This window comes from Poromitra crassiceps, assembly GCF_964638095.1.
Source record: "Poromitra crassiceps genome assembly, chromosome: 23".
NCBI lineage: Eukaryota > Metazoa > Chordata > Actinopteri > Beryciformes > Melamphaidae > Poromitra > Poromitra crassiceps.
The window spans coordinates 6,433,350-6,458,296 of NC_139639.1; the positions used below are offsets into that span (position 1 = coordinate 6,433,350).

Sequence of the window (24,947 nt, forward strand, 5' to 3'; positions counted from 1 at the left end):
GCCAAATTTGAAAATTGACTCAAAGGGAGAGAACAGAGAACAACAAACGAACTGCCGTTACTAACAAACCAGCTGTGGAGGAGCACGTTTCTCAGAGAGGTGAGCAAATTCTGTTCACTAGCGTTACAAGCTAAAAGACTAAACACATTGCATTCAATAGTGGCTTTGGGGTAAAAGACATCGCTTTCCTTGTGTTTCGACCATCAGTAATTCTGTACTGTATGTTAACTTGTGAGCTAACGCTACGTCGATATGCTAACCAGCTAACGCTAAAGTGCCTTGCTCACTTCAACACACAACAGTAGCGTGACTTAACGCTAGTTTAGATAAATTGACGTCGAGTAGTACGAACTGCCACTGCTGCGATTTTTCATTCAAATGAAACTACGCTAAGTCAAAGTCAACTGGTTAAATAAGCCCACCGGTTTGCTGCTAACATTTGAGCTACATGTTTTTTTTGGGTGTGAATGAACATGCTAGGTTAGCTAATTAGCGTTAACGTTCACTAGCTAGCTGCTCAGCTCTCCTCGTCGGCATATAACGTTAAAATAGTTGACTTCGTTGAGATAATGAGGTCTGTGTGGGTTTTCCATACTTTGCAGATTTGAAACCAAGACAACATGGCTCATTTTGGGTTCGAAAACGACGTCCACAGTATCATGAAGTTGGACTTGCCGATGACCAACGCGCCCATGTCGAGGTGGCAAAGGAAGGCCAACAACTCATCAACTCCATCAAACATTTTGTCACCTTCAAAATCTGCCAATGGGTTGAGTACATCAAGAACGCCGAGCAAAACTCCAGGTAACTTGCCCACATGAGTGATATGTAAATAGTATGGCTGCCTTCCAGTAATGTTTCTTTTTTCCCCCAGTAATGTTTAGTCTTCAGCAGACTTGTTGAACATCATCATCACTTTGTTGACAGACACAAGGTCCAATAAAAAAACACAATACATATAAAACAGGCAAACATCACAATAAGAACACTAGCCACTCAACAATGCTACAATTAAGGCACTGTACCAATGTTTCCAGATGGAAGACAGGTATCTAGTCAGGCACTGAGATTAGGTTACCCTCAGGCTCTTCTAAATTCCGTGTGTCAACACTGCCAGTTGAAGAGCCCTCCCATCGAGCATAGCATTTTCGTTAGACAATCTGTATTGGGCATTAAACTCACCTTCTATTTCTGCACTTTGAAGTCACAGGTAGGGTGGGGGGGGGGGGGGCAACAAATTATATCGGAAGCCTAGTTGCGGAAAAAAGTGAGCTGTTCTTTTTTTTTTTAAGACAAAGTTTGACGAGAATCACCGAGTTGCCTGGAAACAGAGTCCAGACGCATGCGCACTGGCATCATTTTGTCTTGTACATATATTCTACAATGCATTTAGACAGACCACCTAACGAAAATGCTATGCTCGATGGGAGGGCTCTTCAACTGGCAGTGTTGACACGGAATTTAGAAGAGCCTGAGGGTAACTCCTGCACCACAAAACAGTTCACTGGCGCTGCAACACCATGGCTTCCTAAGAAGGATCCTCAGGCAGACATTATAAGCAACCTGGAGCTTTTGAATGATAGCCTGCTTAAACTTGACCCACAGGAGGGCAGTATTGGTGTTGGATGTCTTTAGTAAAAGTTTCTGAAAACGTGTTAACCGATAAGGCACTTTTCCTAGGTAAAGGGAAGAAAAACACCCCTTCCAAAGTTGGAGGCGACCGCTTCATTCCCACCAGAAATGCAAAGCAAATGGAGGTGGCGAGCTTCCTTCTCACAAAGGAGGCTGAGCCCGTGGACACAAACAACCCAATGGGAGCACTGGTGAGGAGTTTGCTTTGATACTATACTTTATGAACCCAGATAACATCACTGATGACGTGTCCTAGCGCATGCTGTAGTATGTATTTTAGAATATAGAATCCCTTGCTCCCCGGGCCAGTGACACTTAGGAATAGACTAGGTGACAACCAAGTATAGATTGGTGGCGAGCTGGAGAGACAGTTGACGGTCGGAGAGACGGCATTCGGTACGGGATGGGTTTAGCACCCCAGCCTGGCTCTCTCAGGAGGGAGAAATCCACAAACGCTACGGATTAGCCTCCTGAAAATCTGTGCAAAGATCGGCGCGGCCTGGGGTTCTTCGGGCTAGAGCAAGGTGCTCTACGCATCATCACTGATGACGCGTCCTAGCGCATGTTGTAGTATCTATTTTAGAATATAGAATATGTCTGGCCTGTATTTTTCAGGCATGTTATTGATTAGGTTACATGTCTTTTGTAGGAGAACCAGAAAGCCTGGTCTGTCGCACTCAACGGATACGACATTGACGAAGCAAAGATCCTGCACCTCGGAGGGAAGCCACAGTATGCCCCAGAAGGTAGAGCCTTTTGCAATACCGACGCTGTCGTGCAACTGTATGACCTGAGTGGGGAAAGTGAAGGGTGTATAATTTTGCTCTCATTTTTACAGGCTATCAGAACAATTTAAAAGTCCTCTACAGTCAAGCGACGACTCCAGCTTCCGTCAAAAAGACAAGATACATATCATCTGTTCCTGACAGGATCCTTGATGCTCCTGAGCTCAGAAATGATTTCTGTGAGTTTCTTGTCTGACTTTGTATTTCTACGACTGTGCGGTCGACAAAGAGTGGTGGTTTATTCCTAGTAATGTACCGTAAATTCCGGACTATAAGCCGCACCGGTGTATAAGCCGCACCTGCAAAGTTGACTGTTTTTTACATATATAAGCCGCACCGGACTATAAGCCGCGGGTGTTTTAATGGTATTTTTTTTTATTTTTTTTATTGTGTTTTAATGTTTAATTACCATATGTAAGGGTTCATGCACAGAGGGGATTGTCGGGAAAGAGATGGCTGTTTGAGGAAGCTCCCATTTATTAACATTTCAACAAAACAACATAACACAACACCACCTGTGTTTCTTTTTTACAGTGCACACAGTGTCATACAGTGTGGTGAAAAGAGGGCAAGAGAGGAAATTAAAACAGAAGTGGATTTATAGTTAGAAAGAGTGCTAAAAAAGAGAGATTTTTTTTTTTTTTTTTTTTTTTGGGGGGAAAAAATCCATAGATAAGCCGCACCGTTATATAAGCCGCAGGGGCCAAAAAACGGGAAAAAAGGTGCGGCTTATAGTCCGGAATTTACGGTACATGCATTTTTTGGGTTTAGTTGTTGGTCTGGTGACAATTAATGGTCTAATCATTAAATTAGACCATTCGTTGATTTATGATTTTTAATATGAATTAATTGTTTTGGCCGCTTGTCAAGTTAAGAGAAATTTGCTGGTTACAACTTTGTAAATGTTAAGATTTGATTTGCTTTTCTCAAATTTCATATCTTTATAAATGTAATACTTGGGGTTTCTTTGGCTGCTGGTCGGACTAAGTAAGCGTATAACAAGCTATACATCACTCTGATAATGTGGTCAGCATTATTCTATAGATAAAAAATTATCAGAAGAACCAATAGATGAAGTTGCTGCACTTCAGTGACATGACAACAGCATCTGAATATTCATCACTTTTCAGATTTTCAGACGAATCTCCTGGGGTTGATATTGGGTTGTTGTTGGGGAGCGCTTTTGTTACTTAACATGCTTTCATTTGATCCCACTTCTCCCAGATCTGAATCTACTCGACTGGAGCAGTCGCAACCTTCTTGCCGTGGCTCTTCGCGACAGCGTCTACCTGTGGGATGCCACTCAGGGAGACATCACTCTGCTCATGAAGTTGGATGGTGAGGAAGACTACATCTGTTCAGTGTCCTGGACCGAAGAGGGCAGCTACCTGGCTATCGGCACCAGTGACTGCAACGTTCAGGTGAGCGGGCCAACACACACACACACACACACACACACACACACACAGGTCTCACTGAATCTTAGGTTCATTACAGAGTGCACTCTAATGTACTGGAAATGTTGTTTATTCCTTCATTGTTATTATTTGTCCTTCCCTCAGCTGTGGGATGTGGAGACCCAGAAGCGTTTGCGCACCATGTCCAGCCACACGACAAGAGTTGGTTGCTTGTCTTGGAATGAACATGTTCTGTCCAGGTACAGTTTCTGTTGTGTGTGTGTGTGTGTGTGGCTGACACTGTTGACTTGAATGTACACGGTTATGGCCCATGGTAGGACGTGAACTTGGGCTCGGGGCAAAATGCCTGTTAAAAAAAAATCTAAAATCGCAGTGCTGAGGAGCGGCGTTTTTTTTGGGATCAACTTTTGAATTAAAAAAAAATAATTCACAAACAAGAAAAACAAGAACCACAAAAAATACATACAGACAAATTCACTCATAACCCCGCAGGACCCGCCCCCTTCCATCAACTCACACATCTTATTGGCTCACAGTAGCAAAGAAAAACAACAAAAAGTACAAAAAACAAACGGAACCTAGCTATCATGGAGATGCCCATGGCCCCCACACGCATGGCTTCACCAAATGCATCCAAGTCATATTTTCTGCTTTGTTTCCCTAATTTTCTACAGTGTTGAGAGGATCGGAAATGGGGATTTTTAACTGATTGTTTATGAACTTTTGGAAAGAAAAATCTTGGATAAGAGTCATCAAATATTAACTAACTATACAATTTCCTTGGAAATGATCAAAAATTCCCCCATATTTCACAATGACAAAAAAAGGCCCTCATTAAAAAAAGAAAATACTGCTCTGCTATGGGGCCTAAAATGAAATGAAATGGTTATGACTATTTGCTGAAATCAAATGGAATGAATGCAAGTTTCCACATCCCCAGTGGCTCGAGATCAGGACTCATCCACCACCATGATGTGAGGGTGGCGGAGCACCACATCTTCACGCTGACCGGTCACTCCCAGGAGGTGTGTGGCCTGAAGTGGTCTCCGGACAGGAAGTACCTGGCCAGTGGCGGCAACGACAACATGGTGTACGTGTGGCCCAGCGTGAGCAACAGCCAGTCCATCCGCGGCTGGAGCGAGCACCAAGGAGCTGTCAAGGTGAGCAGGTTCACCCAGACACTAGATGATTGCTTTTGAATGAGCAATTCAACGCAAACAAACTACATTGTTTTTTTTTGTGTCTTTTATTTTTCCCTCTTCCCCAAAACAATTCATGAGATACCATCATTCAAGACAGGATTCCCACTGTCATGGGATTCTCGAACATGCCAGCATATTTGGTTCATGAATACTTTGATCCAAATTATAAACCCCGGGGAGTGGGACTTCTACATGAGATCCTGGTGTGACTTCTGACCATCCTTTTAATTTTCCCCTCTGGTCTTAGGCTTTGGCCTGGTGTCCATGGCAGCAGCACATCCTTGCTTCTGGAGGTGGAACCAATGACCGACACATCCGCATCTGGAATGTGAACAGTGGCTCCTGCATCAGCTCACTTGACACTCGGTCCCAGGTAACCGTGCAATCTTTAACCACATCGAGGTCCTTAGTATGATGTTGATGGTTGCCGTCGGGTGATGTACTGCATTTTATTTTGTGGACATTTTGACTTAAGCCATGTGATGTCTTTGCCTTTCAGATCGCTGCCCTGGTGTTTGCACCCAACTACAAGGAGCTGGTTTCTGCCCATGGATACGCCCACAACAATGTTGTTATCTGGAAGTACCCATCTCTCTCCAGAGTTGCAGAGCTAAACGGTAAGTTATTGTCACGACAGTGGGCATCCTGGGTAGATTCTAGGGGTGTGCCACCTTAGGCACCTCATGATTCGATTACGATTAAGGGTGCTACGATTCGATTATTAATCGATTACGATTAATCATGATTTTCGATGCATCTTTTTCACCAAACAGGATTTTTTTTAAGCAAGGTATATTTGTCAGTATCCATTAATTAAAGTAAACAAACAAATGTACCTCCATTATCTTCAGTTGCGACTGAAGTCCACACATCACATGTTACAGCCACCCTGCATGCTTTCTTCAGTGATTCCAGTTTCCAGTACTTCGGTTTTGGTCTCGTTTTACAGTTAAGGAACTGCTTTCCGGGCGAAATACCGTATTTTTTGCAAATAAAGCAAAAAAAAAAATTTTTTGCAATTTTTTGCAAATCGAACATTGTGAATCGATTTTAATCGTCATGTGACTAATCGCGATGCATCGATTATACGATTAATCGGCACACCCCTAGTAGATTCCCTACCTACCAACACGAAGGTCGCAGGTTCGAACCCCTGTGTTTCCTCCGGCTTGGTCGGGCTTCCATACAGGCACAATTGGCCGTGTCTGTGTGGGAAGCCGGATTTAAGAGTATGTGTCCTGGTTGCTCCACTAGTGCCTACTCTTTCTCGGTCGGGGGGGGGGGGCGGAACTGGGGGGAATGGCGTCATCCTCTCACACGCTGCTGGTTAAACTCCTCGCTCTCAGGTTGAAAAGAAGTGGCTGGCGACTGCACATGTATCGCAGGGAGCACGTGCTAGTCTACAACTCCAACCAGATCGGCAGGGGGGTGGTGGAGCAATGACCGGGACAGCAGGGGGAATTGGCCGAGGGTGGGGGATCTGTTAACCCATTGATACCTGATGCAGCATTTGTGTGTGTATCCCTTTAAGACCGCCGCGGTTTGCGGTCTTAAAGGGATACGCACACAAATGAGGGATATACACGCAAATGCTGCATCAGGTATCAATGGATTAATACATTAGAAATACAAGTCACGATAGATAGATTTGTCATATACTTGCTCATGCATACTTGATAGATTCTGTTCTAAGCAAATATTTGTTTTCCTTAGGCCACGAGGACCGAGTTCTCAATCTGACTCTGAGCCCAGACAGCTCGACTTGTGCCACTGTTGCTGGAGACGAGACTGTGCGCCTCTGGAAGAGCTTTGAGATGGACCTCGTCAAGAAGAAAGCCAAAGAGAGGATGGCCCAAACACCCGCCAGCGTCATGCACCACCAGAACATGATCAGATAATGGTTTTTACTGTCTGAGGTTCTTGGGTCAAATTTGATCTTTAGTTATGTCAATTGTTTATATTTGCTGTAAATGAGATTCCACTCTAGCATTCTTTTACTTTATGAACTCATAGCCTTTTCTGATAAGGCACGTTTTTTTCGTCCCATACCGCTTTTCAGGTATTTAGCAAAAGGTGTTCACTGTTGACTTTTAAGCAGAATTGCTGTTTTGGACATGTATTTATGGACTGTATTGTTTTTGTTGCATTGAACTTGGTTATGAATAAAGGAAGTTTATCATTTTTGTGCTTCAGGTAATTGTTCGTTTATGCTTTGAGGATTGTCTACATTTCACAACTTGCAGTGCTGCTAAAGGGCAAATGATATGCCCCCCCCCCCCCCCCCCTCATTCTTGCTTAGATAAGTTAGTAATTTTTGAGACAACATATGGCAATTTTGTGAACAGGGTTGGGAGGGTTACTTTAAAAATGTAATCCGATACAATTACTTGGTTAAAAATTAATCTAATCCAAGCATCACAATATAAAAGTAGTGGAACCGATTCCTTGTCATTAGATTTGAACAAATGTCCTGCATTTGACTACTGGAGTCTGGGGGCATGCTCCTCAAGAGGGCATTTTTACCCCCAGAACACCACTATAATACTTATTTCAGACTTTGTGTGCCTATTCTAGTGTTGCCTGTTTCACAATAGTAATGCAATAGCTAATATTTCCATCTCTTTGGATTACAGTGCACTGGTATCTGCTTTCTAGTCATTATTTCCTTGGTGCACTGGAGCCAAGTGTCTTTTCAAGTGTTTTCTTTCCTCCAGGGTTTTAAGTTGTATTTATTTGCACAATATATCAAACATAGACAAGAGTCAATATTGAGTGCACAGCCACTCTGATAAATATACAATGGAATACCGTGGCGTATACAATGAAAGTATTGTAAATTGTAATCCTGCTAGTGATCCCTTTTTTTAACTAAATGTAACTAAGCTTGATTACATTTTTTTTTGTAACTAAGGGATTAGTTACCTTTTCGTATCCTGATTACAGTAACCGGATTACATGTAATCAGTTACTTCCCAAGCCTATTTGTGAACCATCACTTCCATTGGCTTTCAAGAAATCAAAAATGGTGTTCTGTAAATAGTTGAAAGAAACTGGCTTCTGATAGTGCTGCGTTATGCTAAACTAGAGATGAAGCATGGACTGTTACAGCGTTTGGAAATGTGTCACTAATCACAAAATGCATCATCCATTATGTAATATAAGCTACAATATTATATTTTAGTGTTACAATATTGTATTGTATTATTGTTACATTATATATCATCCATACTGTCATACAGGCTACAATATAATACCATTGGAAAATTGAGGACAAAAAACATCTGTGTTTCCCAATAACACAGCCCTTCATTTAAAAATGGTTTTATTTCAAAAGATAAATAAAAACAGTGAGTGAAAAACTAAACACTGGACATTTACAACATCACTTTTGGCACGAGCTGTGGAGCTGATATTTACATGTGCTAGACTTTTTCAGTGGACACTCAAGCAAAACGAGGGTGTCAGCCAAACAACGGCGTGGGCCGTGTCAAGCATGAGCTTCACAATACCTTCAGTGACTTAACCACTGTGTCGACCATTAACCTTCATACAATGTGCCTCTGTTTCAACAACAAGCGACAATCCAACAACACAATGTGGCACCTCGAGATTACCCTCAAAATCACTGCAATTCATAGCCCAAGAATTGTGCATAAATATATTTTCCAAAGACTTTATACAGTTTACAGAGTAGTATTTTGGAATCTGGACATTCACGGGGGGCTCTTTAGACAGTCATTCCTCTCTTCTCCAGAGGCAGGTTACACTTCCTTCACTTTTCCTGCGAGGATTTTGCCATTCGTGTAGTGGTGTGCCGTCCCGTTCTCCAGCGGTTTGCCATTGATCACCGGAGCGTCATTAGCGTTGGTGACGCCATTCTGTTTGGACTTGTCCTCTGTGACAGGAGGCCTTTTGCCCTTTATGTAGGCCTGGACCCAAAAGTTGGAGAAGAGGAGGAAGAAGAAGGTACCATAGATCCAGACGAGGTGGATCCAGCCGGGAACCTGGTAGTCACACTTCTCCATGAAGTAGTACTGGCTGATATGAACGGAGACTAGAACAAACTGGATCTGTAGAAGGAATTAGGAAAATAGGTTTGCATAAAAAAAATTGCCATTGATATGCAGTTCTAAACTAAATTTGTGCATGAATGACATCACTGGTCCACAACTTAACTGAAATCAACTCTCAATACCTGTCAAACTGAATGAATGCCTGCAAAACGGTTTACAGTTTTTGGATGTGTGAGATTATGTACAAAATAAATCAGCAGAGTGTTCCTTCCATATATATAGGCCTACTGTATTAAAGGGTACATACAAGTTGGATTGCGGTCATGTACTTCTTCCACCACAGGTATTTCTTGAAGCGAGGTCCTGCAGCAGAGAGTCCGTAGTAGAAGTACATGATAATGTGGACCACTGCATTCACCAAGGCATGGAAGGAACCCATTCCTCCAACTAGAGAGAGGGAGAGGATACATTTAATTCATGTGTCACACCCATTCCAAGTTCAATTCTACCGTTTCACAGAAATGAATATGACTGTATTTTGATGCGAGTGCTAACACACGATTATATACGTTCATGACTTTCATGATGTAAAATGGCACAATAACTTCAAATGACGAGCAGCACCTATGATTTGACCACATCTAAGGAAGAGGTTCTCAAATGTTTTTCAGCCAAGGACCCCTTACATTGTAAGGGTCCCCGGTATATTTTCTATCTTGTAAGGCTTACAAGATAGAAAATATACCGGGGACCCCCTCATTCTGATTTGTGATTTTGAGCTAAGCTCAATTGTTTCCACGGTAACGTGCCTGACTTTTAAATTGATAGGTTTGTTAAGATTAGAATGTAACCCATGAACCATTTTAGATTTAAAGCATACAATATTTTCGTTGAACTATGAAGCTTTTGCAAAAAAGTATTTATTTTTATTTTCCTGAAAACCTTTCGCGGACCCCCTTGCAAAGTGCCACGGACCTCCATTTGAGAACCACTGATCTAATGTACAGAACTAACACCTTTTCTTATATGTGGTCTCTAGTGAGAGCAAGTGTTGCGTATTGGAATGATGTCATGCAGGGTAAATCTCACCTGGGGTCAGTGTGATGCCCCACCACCAAGTCCAGGGCATGAAGGAGTGATGGAACACATGAAGAAATGTGATCTGGCTCTGTTTCTTCCTCAGCACAAAGAAGACCTGAAATCAATCCAGCCAAGCAGAGCTTACATTCACGTTTGATTGTGTCGGACACAAAAAAGGTCAGAAACAGGGACAATCGCAACAAAATGTGACATCTTCTGGAGAAAGTTCCTTACCGTGTCAAGGAGCTCAATGTATTTTGAAAAATAAAACATCCAAGCCGCCCGAATCATCTGGAGGGATGGCAAGGCAAATCAAAGTTAGAACTTTATATGAAGACCGTGATCTTTATTGATCGAGCCTTCAGAACATCTCAAAATGAGCTCAATTAGGATGGATGATGACATCAGTAGTCCTTAAAGCGTAGAGGGGAATGAATGTGTTGCTTACCCGAAGAGCCTGCGGACTGCTCGAGAAATCACAGAGGTCACATCTCCATGAATAGGTGGTGCCCCATCCTGCCACCATGAACTAGGCGTGAAAACACATCAGCAACAGTGACAGTATATCATTAAAATAGAAAGAAAGAAGTGGAATAACAGGTTTTCTTGCCCTGACTGATGGATTTGAGTAACGTTTTTTTCAGGAGGAGGAGTCTCACCGAGAGCAATGCTCTCCTTTTCAGGAGCGCCCCCCCCCCCCGCCCTGTTCACATTCACACCTGGAAGCTGACCAGTACAACCACAGTCTGATCTTGCAGCCACTAAAGCAGCTCCACTGGGAGCGGTTGGGGTTAAAGGAACACTCCGCCCAATTTCAACCAGCTTTGTATCATTAGAACATCAATAGTATATCAGACAACTGTAAACGGTTTTGAAGTCTGTCATTTAATTTGACAGTTATTGAGTGTTAAAGTGTGGACCAGTGACATCACACTAACTCAAATTAATAACTCATTAACTCAAATCAACTCTCAATAACTGTCAAACTAGATGAATGATGAATAGCGTTGATGTTATTGATAGTTATTGATGTTCTAATGATACAAAGCTGGTTGAAAATTGGGCGGAGTGTTCCTTTAAGGGCCTTGCTCAAGGGCACCTCAGTGGTGATGATGAGGGAGGGGCAAGCGCTGCTATTTCACTTTCCCCCCCCCAGATCTATCCTGCCGGTCCGGGGGATAGAACCAACGACCTGCCGGTCACAAGTTCGCTCCTCTAACACACCTTAGGCCACCACTGCCCAAGCTAAAGCTCTGCAGTTATAAAATGGTTCACAATGGAAGCGACTCAATATTGATTCATTCGATGTATTCATTTCCTCTGACGGCTGAGAAACTGACCTCATACACTATGTAGGCGTTCAGTGCCACCATGAGAAACTGACCTCATACACGATGTAGGCGTTCAGTGCCACCATGGCAAAGTTGTAGACGATCATGGTGGTGTTGAGATTAAAGGGCTTGCGATTGGCCATGAGGCGCGGCCCCACGTACACGGAGAAGACCACATAGGCCAACAGGATGCTGGTCATCTTCACCGGGCCCTGCATCAGCAGGTAGTCTTTCAGCCTCTCATCTGGGGACCACAAAAGGGGACACACACACACACACACACACACACACACACACACACACACACACACACACACACACACACACACACACACACACACACACACACACACACACACGAGGTTAAATTCAATTTACCCATCTTTAATTTGCAATTAATAAATGTTGCAATTGTGATGTAAATGGTAAAGACATAGTATCATTTAAGCAGAAAAAGCACAACGTCGTTTTTTCGTTTATATGAGTGATCGTTTGCCTTGGGATGGCCCCGCACCGGCTAGCCCCATAAGTGACCCTACTACTGTGCTCAGTATAGTGTACTATACAGTCATGCAGTACTCGGGTCACATAGCCTTCCATAAGGCAATAAGGGGGGAACGGTTGTTCAAAAATGGAAAGATTGCTTTTAAATGGGTGTTTCACGCAGCAGTATCATTTTCACCGCCCCGGCTATTTAATTACTGGCTTCTGTAGGAGGACTATCATATCTTCGGATCTGCAATCGGACGTGGGAGATGGGTAGGAGAGAGTTTTGAACCACCGTTCCCCCCTACGATACGATACGATACGATACGATACGATACGATATACTTACCCCTATATACCCCTATTGCCTTATGGAAGGCTATGTGACCCGAGTACTGCACGAGTGTATACTATACATACAGAGTACAGTACAGTAGTAGGGTCACTTATGGGGCTAGGCCCCCGGCTAGAGGTCAAAGTTTAACTCCCTTTTTATTTCCCACTATCGCTGCTTACATGATACCACAGATCATACGAAAACAAAACAGTCAATGTGAAGTGATGAAATGAAAGCACTCACCAGTCGTTCTCGTCAGTAGATAGTTGTGAAATTTCAACACGTTTGATGAAAGTTGTGGCAGCATGGTGACCGCCTCTTCTGATCCCTTTCTAAAGCCCTGAAATATAGACACGGCAGAGTCAGAAACTGGAGCCGAGCGAAAGGTGAGGGAGACAGACGGACAGACAGACAGACAGACAGACAGACAGACAGACAGACAGACAGACAGACAGACAGACAGGTGAGCAAACCCACCTGCTTCCCCACTGACTGAACAAACAGACAGAGCGCTGCACAGGCTCATCAAACAGCCCAGAGTGCCCTTACCTTTGAAGAGGCATACAGGGGGGAAAACCTCTGTTATTTCCACCAAGTCATTCAAAGTGGGCCCACAGACATACTATTTCTACTAACAATCACGGCCATTCTGGCCTTTTACAATGAAATCCTTTCCTTTTCCTGTTATTTCAGTCAAATAGGACGACGAAACGGAGGGAAACACAGTCACAAATCTAAGAGTGTGTGAGGCATTTGAATTGTACTGTCAATCTCAGTACAATGAGGCCCTCTCTCTCTCCCTCTCTCCCCCTCTCCCTCTCTCTCTGACTAACTGAGCAAGTCAAACAGGTGAGACAGAGAAACAAACCCAGTTGGCCGAGCAGCCGTCTGAGCTCACTATACAGTAGCTTTATGAGCTCCCATCACAATAGGAGAAGACATGTTGGTTTCGCCTCCCTTAATCAAGAACAAGCTCAGCTTCCCCTTGGTGGGACACACGTTTCTGACAGAAGACCCTGGTGTCTGTTGTTCTACCTGTTCTACCTACCGCTTTCTACCTGTGATCCCAAATGAAACCTGTCCAAAATAGCACAGGAGTGGTAGAAATGACACATCTGGGCATGAGTTAGCTGAGCATGTGTGTGTGGGCAGGCAGTCAGCAGCATCCCCTGGAAGAGCTCAGGTGTGTTTGTTTGCTGCTGTGTGAGCAGGTGCACTCACCTGCTGAGCGACGTCCTCCTCAGCCCTCTCCTCTCCCAGTCCACAGCCAGGGCAGGCAGCACAACAGTGGGATCAGCAACACCACGGCTGAGAGAGTGTGATGGGGTTGGTCTCCAGAGAAATGGAATGTTCTGTGGGTCGTAGCTCCTACTGTCCTCAAATGAGTCGTGTGGGAATGTTTTCCATGGAGGTCCACCAAACAGGCCAAACACTGATTAGAATACAAGATGGAGAAAGAGAGCAGCAGAGAAGTAGGAGTTCCAGCTATGATAAGCGTGGGATTGGAATACTTCCACTCAATTTAAAGCGAAGGCCAGGACACTACTACAGACAACGCCTTGCTAGTTTCAGAACCACACCCTGTTTCAACTCTGGGCTCCTCCTTCCTGTCTTGTCAACTTTGCCTGTTTGTGATTGGTCTGTCTCATCAATGGCTGTTGCATGAATGAATGTGGCCTGATAGCTGAAGGCACCAGTTAAAGCAACCAGTAGCCGAGGGACAAACATCTCCTTTGTTAGGCAATGGCAAGTAATTAACACACAGCAGTCAAAGATGAAACCTCGATGAAATAAATAAATGGGCGAAACACATGTAAACACTGTACATTGTATTATTTCCCCCGCAGGTGATTGAATCCAGATTGAATCATTTTGCAAAAGAATCTTTTCAAAACCACATTCACAACAAACTATTTGTGCCAAAGGTGAATTCAGATATGGGGCAGTATTAGCCAATCCCGGGCCGTGGTCCCCCGCCTGTGCTGCTGTGACGAGCTCCGGCGCTCCTGTGGCTCTGGTTCTACCTGTTCTACCTGGGTGTGTGGGGAGGCTTTGATGGGCCTAGAACTTGACTCATCAGCGTACCTTGGAATGAAAGACTGGCTGGAATGAGAGGAATCCGTGTCAGGAGAGATAGAAAAAATGAACGTGCAGGAAACCTCACCTGCTGACGTATAGCTTAGGTCATGGTGTTGCACATAGAAAGATACTCATAGACCATGGAAGTGAAATAATTAAGGGTGTGTGACTGTCACATGGTATTCATTCACACTACAAACATGACATGTAAATCCTCATCGGAATAAGTGAGGATATATGATAGTGGCCTGGAGCAGAAGTCTTATGAGGGACAAAAGATAAACTGAAGCTATCTCACGTTTCAGATCATTCAGTGAAGCTAGCCTAGACCAGTGGTTCTCAAAGTGGTGTCCGGCGACGCCCAGGGAGGGGGTTCCAGGACATCCTCAGCAAAAAGGGGAATACTTTATTTTCACTAGAAGTTCACCCATAAGTAATACAATCACATAATAGTCCATGGGCCAAGGCAAAAATCGGTACCACCTGAGGTGACCGCACGATTTTGTTATTTTTGTCTTCCTACATGTCTCTAGTTTATATTTTGGTATGATAACCCTGCCGATTTGGTAGCTTAAGGATAGTTATCACTCTGTAAACAAACCTACCCCCATATAAATGACAAAACCCTGATTTCTGTGTATTAGTCCAGATGATATGTGAAAATGATGTTCCCTTTTTCGTAAAAGCATGAAACTTGGTACGCTTATAGTTTGGGGCCCTGTACAGTTTCAGAAATTGAGCCATCGCAAAAATGCCTTGTGACGGCCATTTTACTTTTGCCATAAGCAAATTATGTAGTTTGCATCATATCTCCTGAACCACACATGCTAACACTGAAAAGGAGATGTCTATCCCAACGTTTTCATGGTCAAGGATTACAATGATACCATATAGAACATCATAAACTGTTACAGTGACTAATCAATGGTGAATTTGATGACGTTGTGAGAAGGAAATGACAATATCTGATAACCGATGCTATAACTTCAAAGCCATGACCATTCTCTGGCTAAGATGTTTTGATGAGTGATTTGACTTGTATAGACCATTTGTTAAAATAGCGCCCAGGTCCCTCCTAAAGATCCTGGGATTTTCCTTGCCAGATGGCCAAATCCAAGATGGCGACTGGCGCCATGTTAAAAAATTGACTTTTGACCCAGAGCTCATAGAATAATGTATGAAGACACTTTTCGGTGTAAGTCAACCACGAGGAATCCGATTTTGACATCAGTTTGACATTATGGCATAGTTTTGACCCAGAATTCCAAGATGGCTGCCATCCAGTATTGTGGAAATGTAACTTTTGAATGGGAAGGTATACTGTGCGTTTGGGGTTTACCACAAGGAAGGAAATTAACAATGGTGGATGTTTTGGGAGTCATTTCAGAGTTATGTTCACTGAAAAGATGTTAATGTCAACACCCATTTTACCTTGGTACTGCTGTACCAACTACCCCCAGGATTTCTTGCATTAAAATATTTAATGAATGTATGACAAGATAACTAAAATAAGCTCTAGCTATATATTCTGAATCATCAGATTCTGCTCATCATCTTTAGCCAATGCTGTGTCATACCGGTCGATCACACAGATGATATGTCAACATCACCATGGCGGGCAAGGATGATGGATGACACCTTGTGGACATAGTCCGACCACTTGTATGGGGTGCCATCTTGTGTCTGCCGATCCAATTGCTGATGGAATTGCCATCCTCTAGATCATGCCCATGTCAACGAGAGTGATGTAGGGTTCTTGCAGCCCTACAGATTGGAGATAGAGCTTCTAGATGCGCTTGCTCTTCTGCGTCTTCCTGTATGTGATGTTGGAGTTGAATAAGGCCACACATTCATCAAAAACACAATGTTCCAGCAACTCGTGGAGGTTTACAAGTTGACCACAACCAGGTCAATCACTGCCTTGGAGCGCTCCACTCCATCTCAGCAGCTCCTACCTTGAGTTCCTCCCCGGGTAGTCTCGCTTGCCAGACTCCCTCCCTACAATGGCAGAGTCTGGCTGCTAATACCTCCACCCTGGTATAGGGGAAAAAGGCTCCGTTCACCTTTACAACTATCCACCAAAAGTATCAAGCAGGCCTGCTTTATTGCACAATCCAGATCCAACCGTTTTCAGCATGTAGCAACGAGCTAGCATTGTTGATGTTGTTTCACAGTGGCACAGGCAGACAGATTCGACACGGAGGGAGTGGAAACGAAATCCATAAATGGTCGCCACCAGTCAGTCAGAGCGGGTTGGAGCATGCATGCAGGGAGGAGGATGGAAGATGATTGTGATGCTGCAGACGCAAAGTGCCGCTGTGTGTAAATTCAGCTCGAGCAGGACCCTGGCCATTCACACCAGACGCACTGCTTTGCTCCGCGCCGGTGACAACTTGTACTGACTTCCTATCTGGCTTCACACAATCACTCGGTGCCGTGTCTATGTGCCGACAGGCCGCAGTGCCGACAGGTCGCAATGCCGATAGCCCACAAGCAGAACCAGCTGAGCGAGGCGGCGTGCAGCGTGTCGGTGGAGCTAACCTCTCCCAGCCCCCACGCCAAACCTAACCTCCCCCTATGCCTAAACCTAACCCCCCCTAGACCCTAACCCAAAACCTAACCTCTCCCACCCCCCACGCCTAAACCTAAGGTCGGCATTGCGGGTGGTCGGCATAGCGGGTGGACACCAATCACTCGCGGGTCTCACACAAAAATAGATCAGACGCCGAAACAATCTCTGCATTGGGCGAGCCGGCCGCATCACGGCTGGTCTGACTGAACGGTCTAATGTGCTAACAAGTGCGCCAAAATGAAACTGGCTGCGCTTCCAGATGCTTCGTCACTTCAGCGTCTGGTGTGTTTGCACCTTTTCGCATCCATTTTGAGCCATGCCTGCATGCATGAGTTCAACTCCTTCGCGTTTGACCTGGCCTCCCCAACCCTCCACACCCTACAGTCTGCCTGCCTCTGATGAACTCATTGCAGACTTAAAATCAGCCCATGCTGCAGGAGAGGAGAAGTTGACCAGATTCTTGCAAGTCCCGGGGGCCCTATCTTCGCAAAAGCGGTACGCCGCATGCAATGCAAATTGGGGGCGTGCACAAGCGCATGCCTGTTATAATTTTACTGGACATAGGCGTGCCACAATCAGGCGTTTCTGCGCAGAATACGGGGCAGCACCTCTTACGTGCTAAAAAAAAGCACCTCTTACGCAATAAATACTCCGCTGCGCTTGAGCGCACCATAATCTCTATGCTGCGCAGCGCAGAGTAAAATTCCTTTTGGATATGTCATTACACACGGACGTGCCACGCCAGGACATCAAATTCTGCTGCTAAAATTGGATATTAGCAGATAATTCAGTGAGGCAATCAACTATAACTCACTGAGAAACTTTTATCACATCGCAAAGAGGGAAATTAATTGAGAAAACTTGTTGGACAATGGACATAGGCTATTCACCTTCACCTATCCCATAGTCTCGCTGGCCAGCCTCCCTCACACGCAGGTCTCCATAGTGGGATTGCGATGGGCCGCGCTTAGCAGCAGTGCCCTTGGAAAATAGTTTCCAACAATCCAACTTGCCCTTTTCAGCGTGTAGCAACGAGCTAGCGTGTAGGTTTCTGCCGTTAGCTTGCTAGCTAGTTAGCGTTGTTGTTTTCACTGAGGCGGCAGGGCGCTATTTACAGCGACACACAGTGAGGAGGGAGCAGAAGCTGCTCTGATTGACGTGGTCGGAGCCAATGACAGAGTTTGTAATAAGCCGGGAGCAGACATCCGGCAGCCACTGAAACAGTCGCTCCAATGGGGAGCAGCTGTAGAGCAGGGGAGGGCTTATCCCAGTTGCCTGTTTCCGTGGCGCCAGACTCCTCTCCCGGTAGGGAGGGGAGGCTGGCCAGCGAGACTAACATAATTATGAAATTACCCTCAAAACACAATAATTGTCATTACTAAACCATGTTTCGTAGGCATGGATTTGCAATTAAAATAGCTATAATTCACCATTGTTAATCTCTGTCCTTACTCTAAAAATGGTAAACCCCAAACACCACATACGTATATGTTGCCATTCAAAAGTTAAGTTTTCACGCTACTGGATGGTAGCCATTTTGGAATTCTGGGTCAAAAATTATGTCAGAATGTTAAACTGATGTCAGAATCAGAGTCTTTGTGGTTGACTTACACCGAAAAGTGTCGTCATACATTATTCTAGGTGCTCTGGTTCAAAAGTACATTTTTCAAGATTGTACCAGTGGCCATCTTGGATTTGGCCGTCTGGCAGAAAGTCGCAGGATGTTTGGGAGGGGCCTGGGGGCTATTTTAACAAAAAGCCCATAGAAGTCAAATTACTCATCAAAAAATTTTAGGCAGAGAGTGGTCATGGAATTGAGGTTATAGCATCAGTTATCAGAAACTGTGATTTCCTTCTCACGTCATTAAATTCACCATTGATTAGTTACTTTAACAGTTTATGATGTTCTATATGGTATCATTGTAATCCTTGACCTTGAAAACATAGGGATAGACATCACCTTTTCTGTGTTATCATGTGTGGTTCAGGAGATATGATGCAAACTACATAATTCACTTATGGCGGAATTAAAATGGCCGCCACGAGGCATTTTTGTGATGGCTTAATTTCTGAAGATTTAGGGGGCCCCAAACTATATGCATACCAAGTTTCATGCTTTTATGAAAAAGTGAACATGATTTTCACATATCATCTGGACTAATACACAGAAATCAGGGTTTTGTCATTTATATGGGAGAAGGTTTTTTACAGAGTGATAACTATCAATAAGCTACCAGATTGGCAGGGTTATCATACCAAAATATAAACTAGAGACATGTAGGAAGACAAAAATACAAAAATTGCGCGGTCCCCTTAGGTGGTACAGATTTCACCATTGGCCCATGGACTAATTGCATTGTATCCTTCTCAAAACACCACTGAATTCACCAAAACACCACTGAATTCACCATTAACTATTCATGTGAACAGTTTATGATGTTGTATAGGGTGTCATTGTAATCCCTGACCAGGAAAACATAGGGGTAGACATCACATTTTCTGCGTTATCATGTGTGGTTCAGGAGATATGATGAAATCAGGGTTTTGTCATTTTTTGGGGGTAGGTTTGTTTACAGAGTGATAACTATCCTTAAGCTACCAAATCGGAAGGGTTATCATACCAAAATATAAACTAGAGACATGTAGGAAGACAAAAATAACAAAATCGTGCGGTCACCTCAGGTGGTACCGATATGTCAAAATTTCAGCCTTGGCCCATGGACTATAACAGACTTTCTGTAATAAAGCATCTAAAAGCAAGAATTGTATCAGATAGGGGACCCTGCGACAAAATCTTATCAAATGGGGTCTGTGGTCTAATTTGTGTCAGTTTAGGGGTGCTTGATGTGAAAAAGTTTGAGAACCAGTGACCTACAGTAGACCAGTGGTTCTGAAATGGGGGTCCGGGGATCCCCAGGGGTCCGTGGCCCTTTGCCAGGGGGTCTGCGTTTTTTTTTTTTTTTTTTTTTTCCTTTTGCAAAAGCTTCATATTTACCATACCATTTTATGCTTTAAATCTAAAATGGTTCATGGATTACATTCTAATCTAACAGACCTATCAATTTAAAAGTCAAGCACGTTACCATGGAAACAATTAAGCTTAGCCCAAAATCACAAATCAGAATGAGGGGGTCCCCGGTATATTTTCTATCTTGTAAGGGGTCCTTGGCTGAAAAACATTTGAGAACCTCTGACCTATAGACACTTGAAGGTGTGGCCCTCAATCTCAGTTGCTTTAGGTCACCAAAAACTCAGATGGGAGAACAACTATGCTCATTAACATGTTTAACCCATTGATACCTGATGCAGCATTTGCATGTATATCCCTCATTTGTGTGTGTATCCCTTTAAGACCGCGAACCGCGTTGACTCGGTTCGCGGTCTTAAAGGGATACACACACAAATGCTGCATCCGGTATCAATGGGTTAAGAGCTCAGTTTCACTGTTTACATCTGCCAAGTGTTTCTGCAAACAAACCAATAAAGCCGATATGGATACATTGAGGAATACATTGAAATCAGTGTAAATCAGCAAAAAGTACTTGTTTTTTTAAGAGTAGCCTACAAGTTGTTGTCGATATGTTTTGTGTCTGTTTATCTGTCGCGGATGCTCTCATGCCCGTTGAATTGAATTATTGAAATACATAATGTGTTATTGAATTGAATTGCCATTGTCTCTCCAGTCAGGCAAGCCAGTCAGCTGTTTTTCATAGCTGCCATATATATACGTGCTACAAGACGCTGGCTGTTCTTGCACATCTTGTGACCACACAATCTTCATTTGGCTCTAGGTTCTCCCCCCAATAGTATTACACAGAAACTGGCAAACAACATAACAACATGGAGCTGTCATGACCACAGCTCTGTCTGTGCTCAGCAGCAACATGCTAAGAGAATAGGCACAGCTCTGTCTGTGCTCGCAGGCAGCATGCTAAGAGAATAGGCAGCGTCCCACGAGGCAGACCGGTTGTCCTCAATTAGCCAATTGTGAAATGAGACAGAGGAGATGCCTCAGGAGGAGAGAGAGGCTGCTGAAGACTCTAATTAATGCATTTAAATATTAATGTGAACACATAGTTTCCCCTGTGTCAGTTAGTTTATGCAATAGCAGTTGGGGTAACTCAATGCACCACCAGCTCATCAATTGCAGTGACAATATTGGAATATGGTGTCTCATCAATTTTGTTCATTTCATCTCCATGAGACAACAGCAGCTTTCATTCCATCTGCTAAACAACTTCAGCTGGCATCATTTTTATAAGGGGCACTTCACCCAAAAATGCTGACGCGCATATCCCAAAACTGTAAAACACAGGTTTGCAGACATTCACTTAGTTTGACAGCTATAATTGAGAGTTGATTTGAGTTAAGTTGGTGCCAGTGATGTCATCAGAAGGCACTGAATCATTTGGGTTGTATTAATTACAAGTCTTGTGATGACGTCACTGGCATCAACTGAACTCAAATCAACTTTCAATACCTGTACAACTAAATGAAACCTTTTACATTTCGGATATGTGTGAGATCGTGCTATGGCTTCCATCATCTGCCGTGCTGAAGAGGTAGTTGGATGCAGCCTGCCATCACCGTCAAGACCTGCACATGGCCAGGACACTGCATCGGTCTCACCCTCGCACCGAGGTCATAAACTCTTTGAGGCCTTGGCAGAAGACTGAGGTCTGGCGGTACCAGAACCTCTCATCACAGGGACAGCTCCTTCCCAACTGCCGTCCGCCTCCTCAATGAGACCCGAAAGCCCCCACAAATAAGGACTTTATCACCTAAATAAATCAATATTGTTTTTTGGTGAAGTGGCCCTTTAATGTGGAAAACATCACCTGAGCCCCCAGACTGACAGGCCTAGTTGTAATCTGATTACTTACAGACTGCTACAGTTGTAATCTGATTACTTACAGACTGCTACAGTTGTAATCTGATTATTTACAGACTGCTACAGGCCTAGTTGTAATCTGATTACTTACAGACTGCTACAGTTGTAATCTGATTATTTACAGACTGCTACAGGCCTAGTTGTAATCTGATTACTTGTTGGGGGTGTCACTGCTTCCACTCTTGTTACAAGATTTTATTGAATAATGCTACCGAGTAATTTAGATTGTACTTTAATCTCTTTCAATCTCTCTGAATAATTCACTCCTACTTTTACTACGTTTTTTTTTTAGACAATTGTCACGATAAGTATACAAATCACAACTGACACTTGATACTAGTTTGTGGATTTTTTTTAGAAAGATAGGCTAAATAAACTGTAGCTAAATTTAGGTCTGGTAATGCCCCACCAAATAACACTCTTACATCACTCGGCTTCTGAACAGGACAAAAGGAAGAAGTCAGAGAGGGAAACTCCTGGTTCAGCAAGTTCCCTCCAGATGCACAGGGGGTGACAGAATCACCTCCGAGCTGCAGAGCTGCACAGTCAAACAAAGTAGGCTTGATCTGCGTTTTTGACAGTGATGAAGCATGCTGCAGAAGTAAATGGGGACACTGTGTCACTAAAGGGGATTTTGCCTGTACTTCCGCAAAGGTCAAAGGTCAGTCTCTAACATTTTTCTGCTGAGGCTCACTAAGATTCTTGATTGCAGGCCCCTCCCTCACATCAGTCACAACACAGTCAATGACAACCTGTTCACCCGCTTTTGTCACAAAAGATGTCATGTAAAGAAGAGCGCCCACTCCACTCTCTTTTGGATTCAATTGATGGAAATGTTAGCTCACATAATTGATACCCTCCCTCCTCCCTCTCTCGCTGCCTCCATCTCTCTCCCTCCCTCTCTCCTTCCCTCCCTCCCTCTCTCCTTCCCTCCCTCCCTCTCTCCCTGCCTCCATCTCTCTCTCCCTCCCTCTCTCCTTCCCTCCCTCCCTCTCTCCCTGCCTCCATCTCTCTCTCCCTCCCTCCCTTGTTCTCCCTCTCATCTCCCTCCATCCCTGACTAGTAAACAGTAGGCCAATTAAAACAGACTCCTCTTTGTCTGCGACTACAGTTGATGGACAGACTCCAAAAGAACTGCTATGTGTTGCATGATGGAAAAGATCTTATGGTGGACAATGATTATGGTATGCTGCCTTGGTGCCACGCATGTGATCTGACCCTCTATAGCCTCCCCTACAGTAAGACCACAGCACAGTAGCTCAGTGGTTAGCACTGTTTCCTCGGAGCAAGAAGGTTCCAGGTTCAAGCCCCGGTCTGTCCCAGGTCCTTTCTGTGTGTTTTGAGTTTGCATGTTCTCCTCGCGTTTGTGTGGGTTTCCTCCCACCATCAAAGACATGTATGTTAGGGTTAATAATACTGCTGTCAGCAGAGATGGGCAGTATTTTAAATACATGTATTTCAAATACGTATTTCAAATACATTTGTGTATTTTGTAATTTGTATTTGGCTGGACCGAGAAAAATAAGATTAATTTGTATCAAGATACTTTCAGACCTTGTATTTTGTGTATTTTAAATACATAAAATACTTTTTTCTTTAATTTTATGTTATTTGATTCTCAAATTGACACATTCTTACCATTGACACAGGTTTAAACTGTGGAGGAAAGAAATGTCTGTCAGTCATGATTTTGGGAGCCCGTGGAGCCGGCGATTTCCATAACTGCAGCCATGGCGCATCATCTCCAGGGATACTGTTATAATGTCAGATATCTAGGGCTAACATGGTCAAAGTTCCAAAGATTGAGGTTAACATGTAGAAATGCTGCCTGTAAGTCAAAAGCCCTCACAGAAGGTGATTAACAGCTGAAGTGAGGGAGAAATTAGCTGTGCTGAAAAACAGTTAAAACTGAAATGAAAGAACTGTAATGTGTTAGGGTACACAATAGGGTTGTGCGATGTCACCTAAATAACCATCACGATGGTTCCACAGTGAAACATCGCGATGGACGTTGGCATCGTCGTTGACGGGGGGTGGGGTTAATTAATGATTTATGAAGTCCATGTGGTGCCGTTTGGCTGCGCCACTGCAATGTACGTTCACGTTTACAACAGGACAGCTGAGCTCTACATGTCATGAGAGACCAGCGGGCTTGGATAGGCTACTACTACAGCACAGAGCCAGGCAATTCAAACAGTAGGCTAACACTACCAGCAATATTGAAAGGCGCAAAACAATCAAATGTTAACGTTACAGATCGTGACCAACAACGTGTGTGTGTTTAATTTAACTAGCTGGCAGAAAAGGGGCAGAATTAGTGGTGGCTAACGTTAGATTTGTGTGGGCTCAGTTTTGAACCTAACATTGGGTTACCTTAAGGAGAGATCAGGCACGTGCACACATAGACATGAAAGGGGGCTTGAGCCCCTGCCTTTTTTTCAGTCTGTAAAAAGTGCCCTTTTTTTTCTTTTTCTTTTTCTTTTTTTTATTATAATACATTTTTCATTTTCATTCCAACAACACATGAACAAAACAAACAGCTCAGACACATTAAAAATGTTAATAAAAAGTGCCCTTTCCTGACCATGAATGCATTTCTAATGGTGCTTTGTATGGAAATTGCCCTTTCCATGCCGTCACTGAAGGCAGCATTCAAAGAGAAATGCCTTTTCCGAGCTCTCTTGGCCTTGAATGCACCATTTGTAATAGGCCTCTGCATGGAGCAGTGTTTTTCTAAACTGCCCCTGAAGGCACCAACCCAAAAATGAACCCAAAAATGAATGAATAAATAAATACATAAATAAACCACCCAATAAATAAATAACCAAAATATAGGGAACAAATGCAGAATTGTTGCTCTTGAAAATATTTTTTACTTTACACTATTGGAAAGGGATGTTGTGTTGTTGAATCCGCAAAAAATAAAAAATAAATCTAATACACCTTATCTAAATCTTCTGTCTTGCTTTTTAGAATTATGGTTAAAATGCATGGTATATTACAAGCCTCACTCAGTATCGTTCAATGTTTCTGCCTGTGTTGCTATCTGTTGTAGTACAACAACCTAAAGGGAGAAAAGGAGCAAATACATATTGATGCTTAAATGATTTCACAACAGTAT

General features: G+C 43.6%; 2 protein-coding genes across 2 annotated transcripts; one reads left to right on the forward strand and one right to left on the reverse strand.

Moving 5' to 3' along the window:
• cdc20 (cell division cycle 20 homolog) lies at window positions 1-7,162 on the forward strand. Its single transcript, XM_083659218.1, has 11 exons — window positions 1-99; window positions 603-804; window positions 1,681-1,823; window positions 2,282-2,378; window positions 2,471-2,596; window positions 3,642-3,838; window positions 3,980-4,074; window positions 4,776-4,995; window positions 5,285-5,410; window positions 5,537-5,654; window positions 6,751-7,162. Exons 2-11 carry the CDS (start codon window positions 621-623, stop codon window positions 6,933-6,935), a joined length of 1,491 nt encoding a protein of 496 aa, XP_083515344.1. The 5' UTR covers window positions 1-99; window positions 603-620; the 3' UTR covers window positions 6,936-7,162.
• Window positions 7,163-8,352: 1,190 nt separating this feature from the next.
• Window positions 8,353-13,704, reverse strand: elovl1a (ELOVL fatty acid elongase 1a). The gene is made up of 8 exons (XM_083658819.1): window positions 13,506-13,704; window positions 12,528-12,624; window positions 11,515-11,705; window positions 10,579-10,659; window positions 10,365-10,421; window positions 10,140-10,245; window positions 9,358-9,497; window positions 8,353-9,107 (listed from the first exon to the last, which is right to left on the reverse strand). Exons 2-8 carry the CDS (start codon window positions 12,589-12,591, stop codon window positions 8,799-8,801), a joined length of 948 nt encoding a protein of 315 aa, XP_083514945.1. The 5' UTR covers window positions 12,592-12,624; window positions 13,506-13,704; the 3' UTR covers window positions 8,353-8,798.
• Between the last annotated feature and the right edge of the window lie 11,243 nt (window positions 13,705-24,947).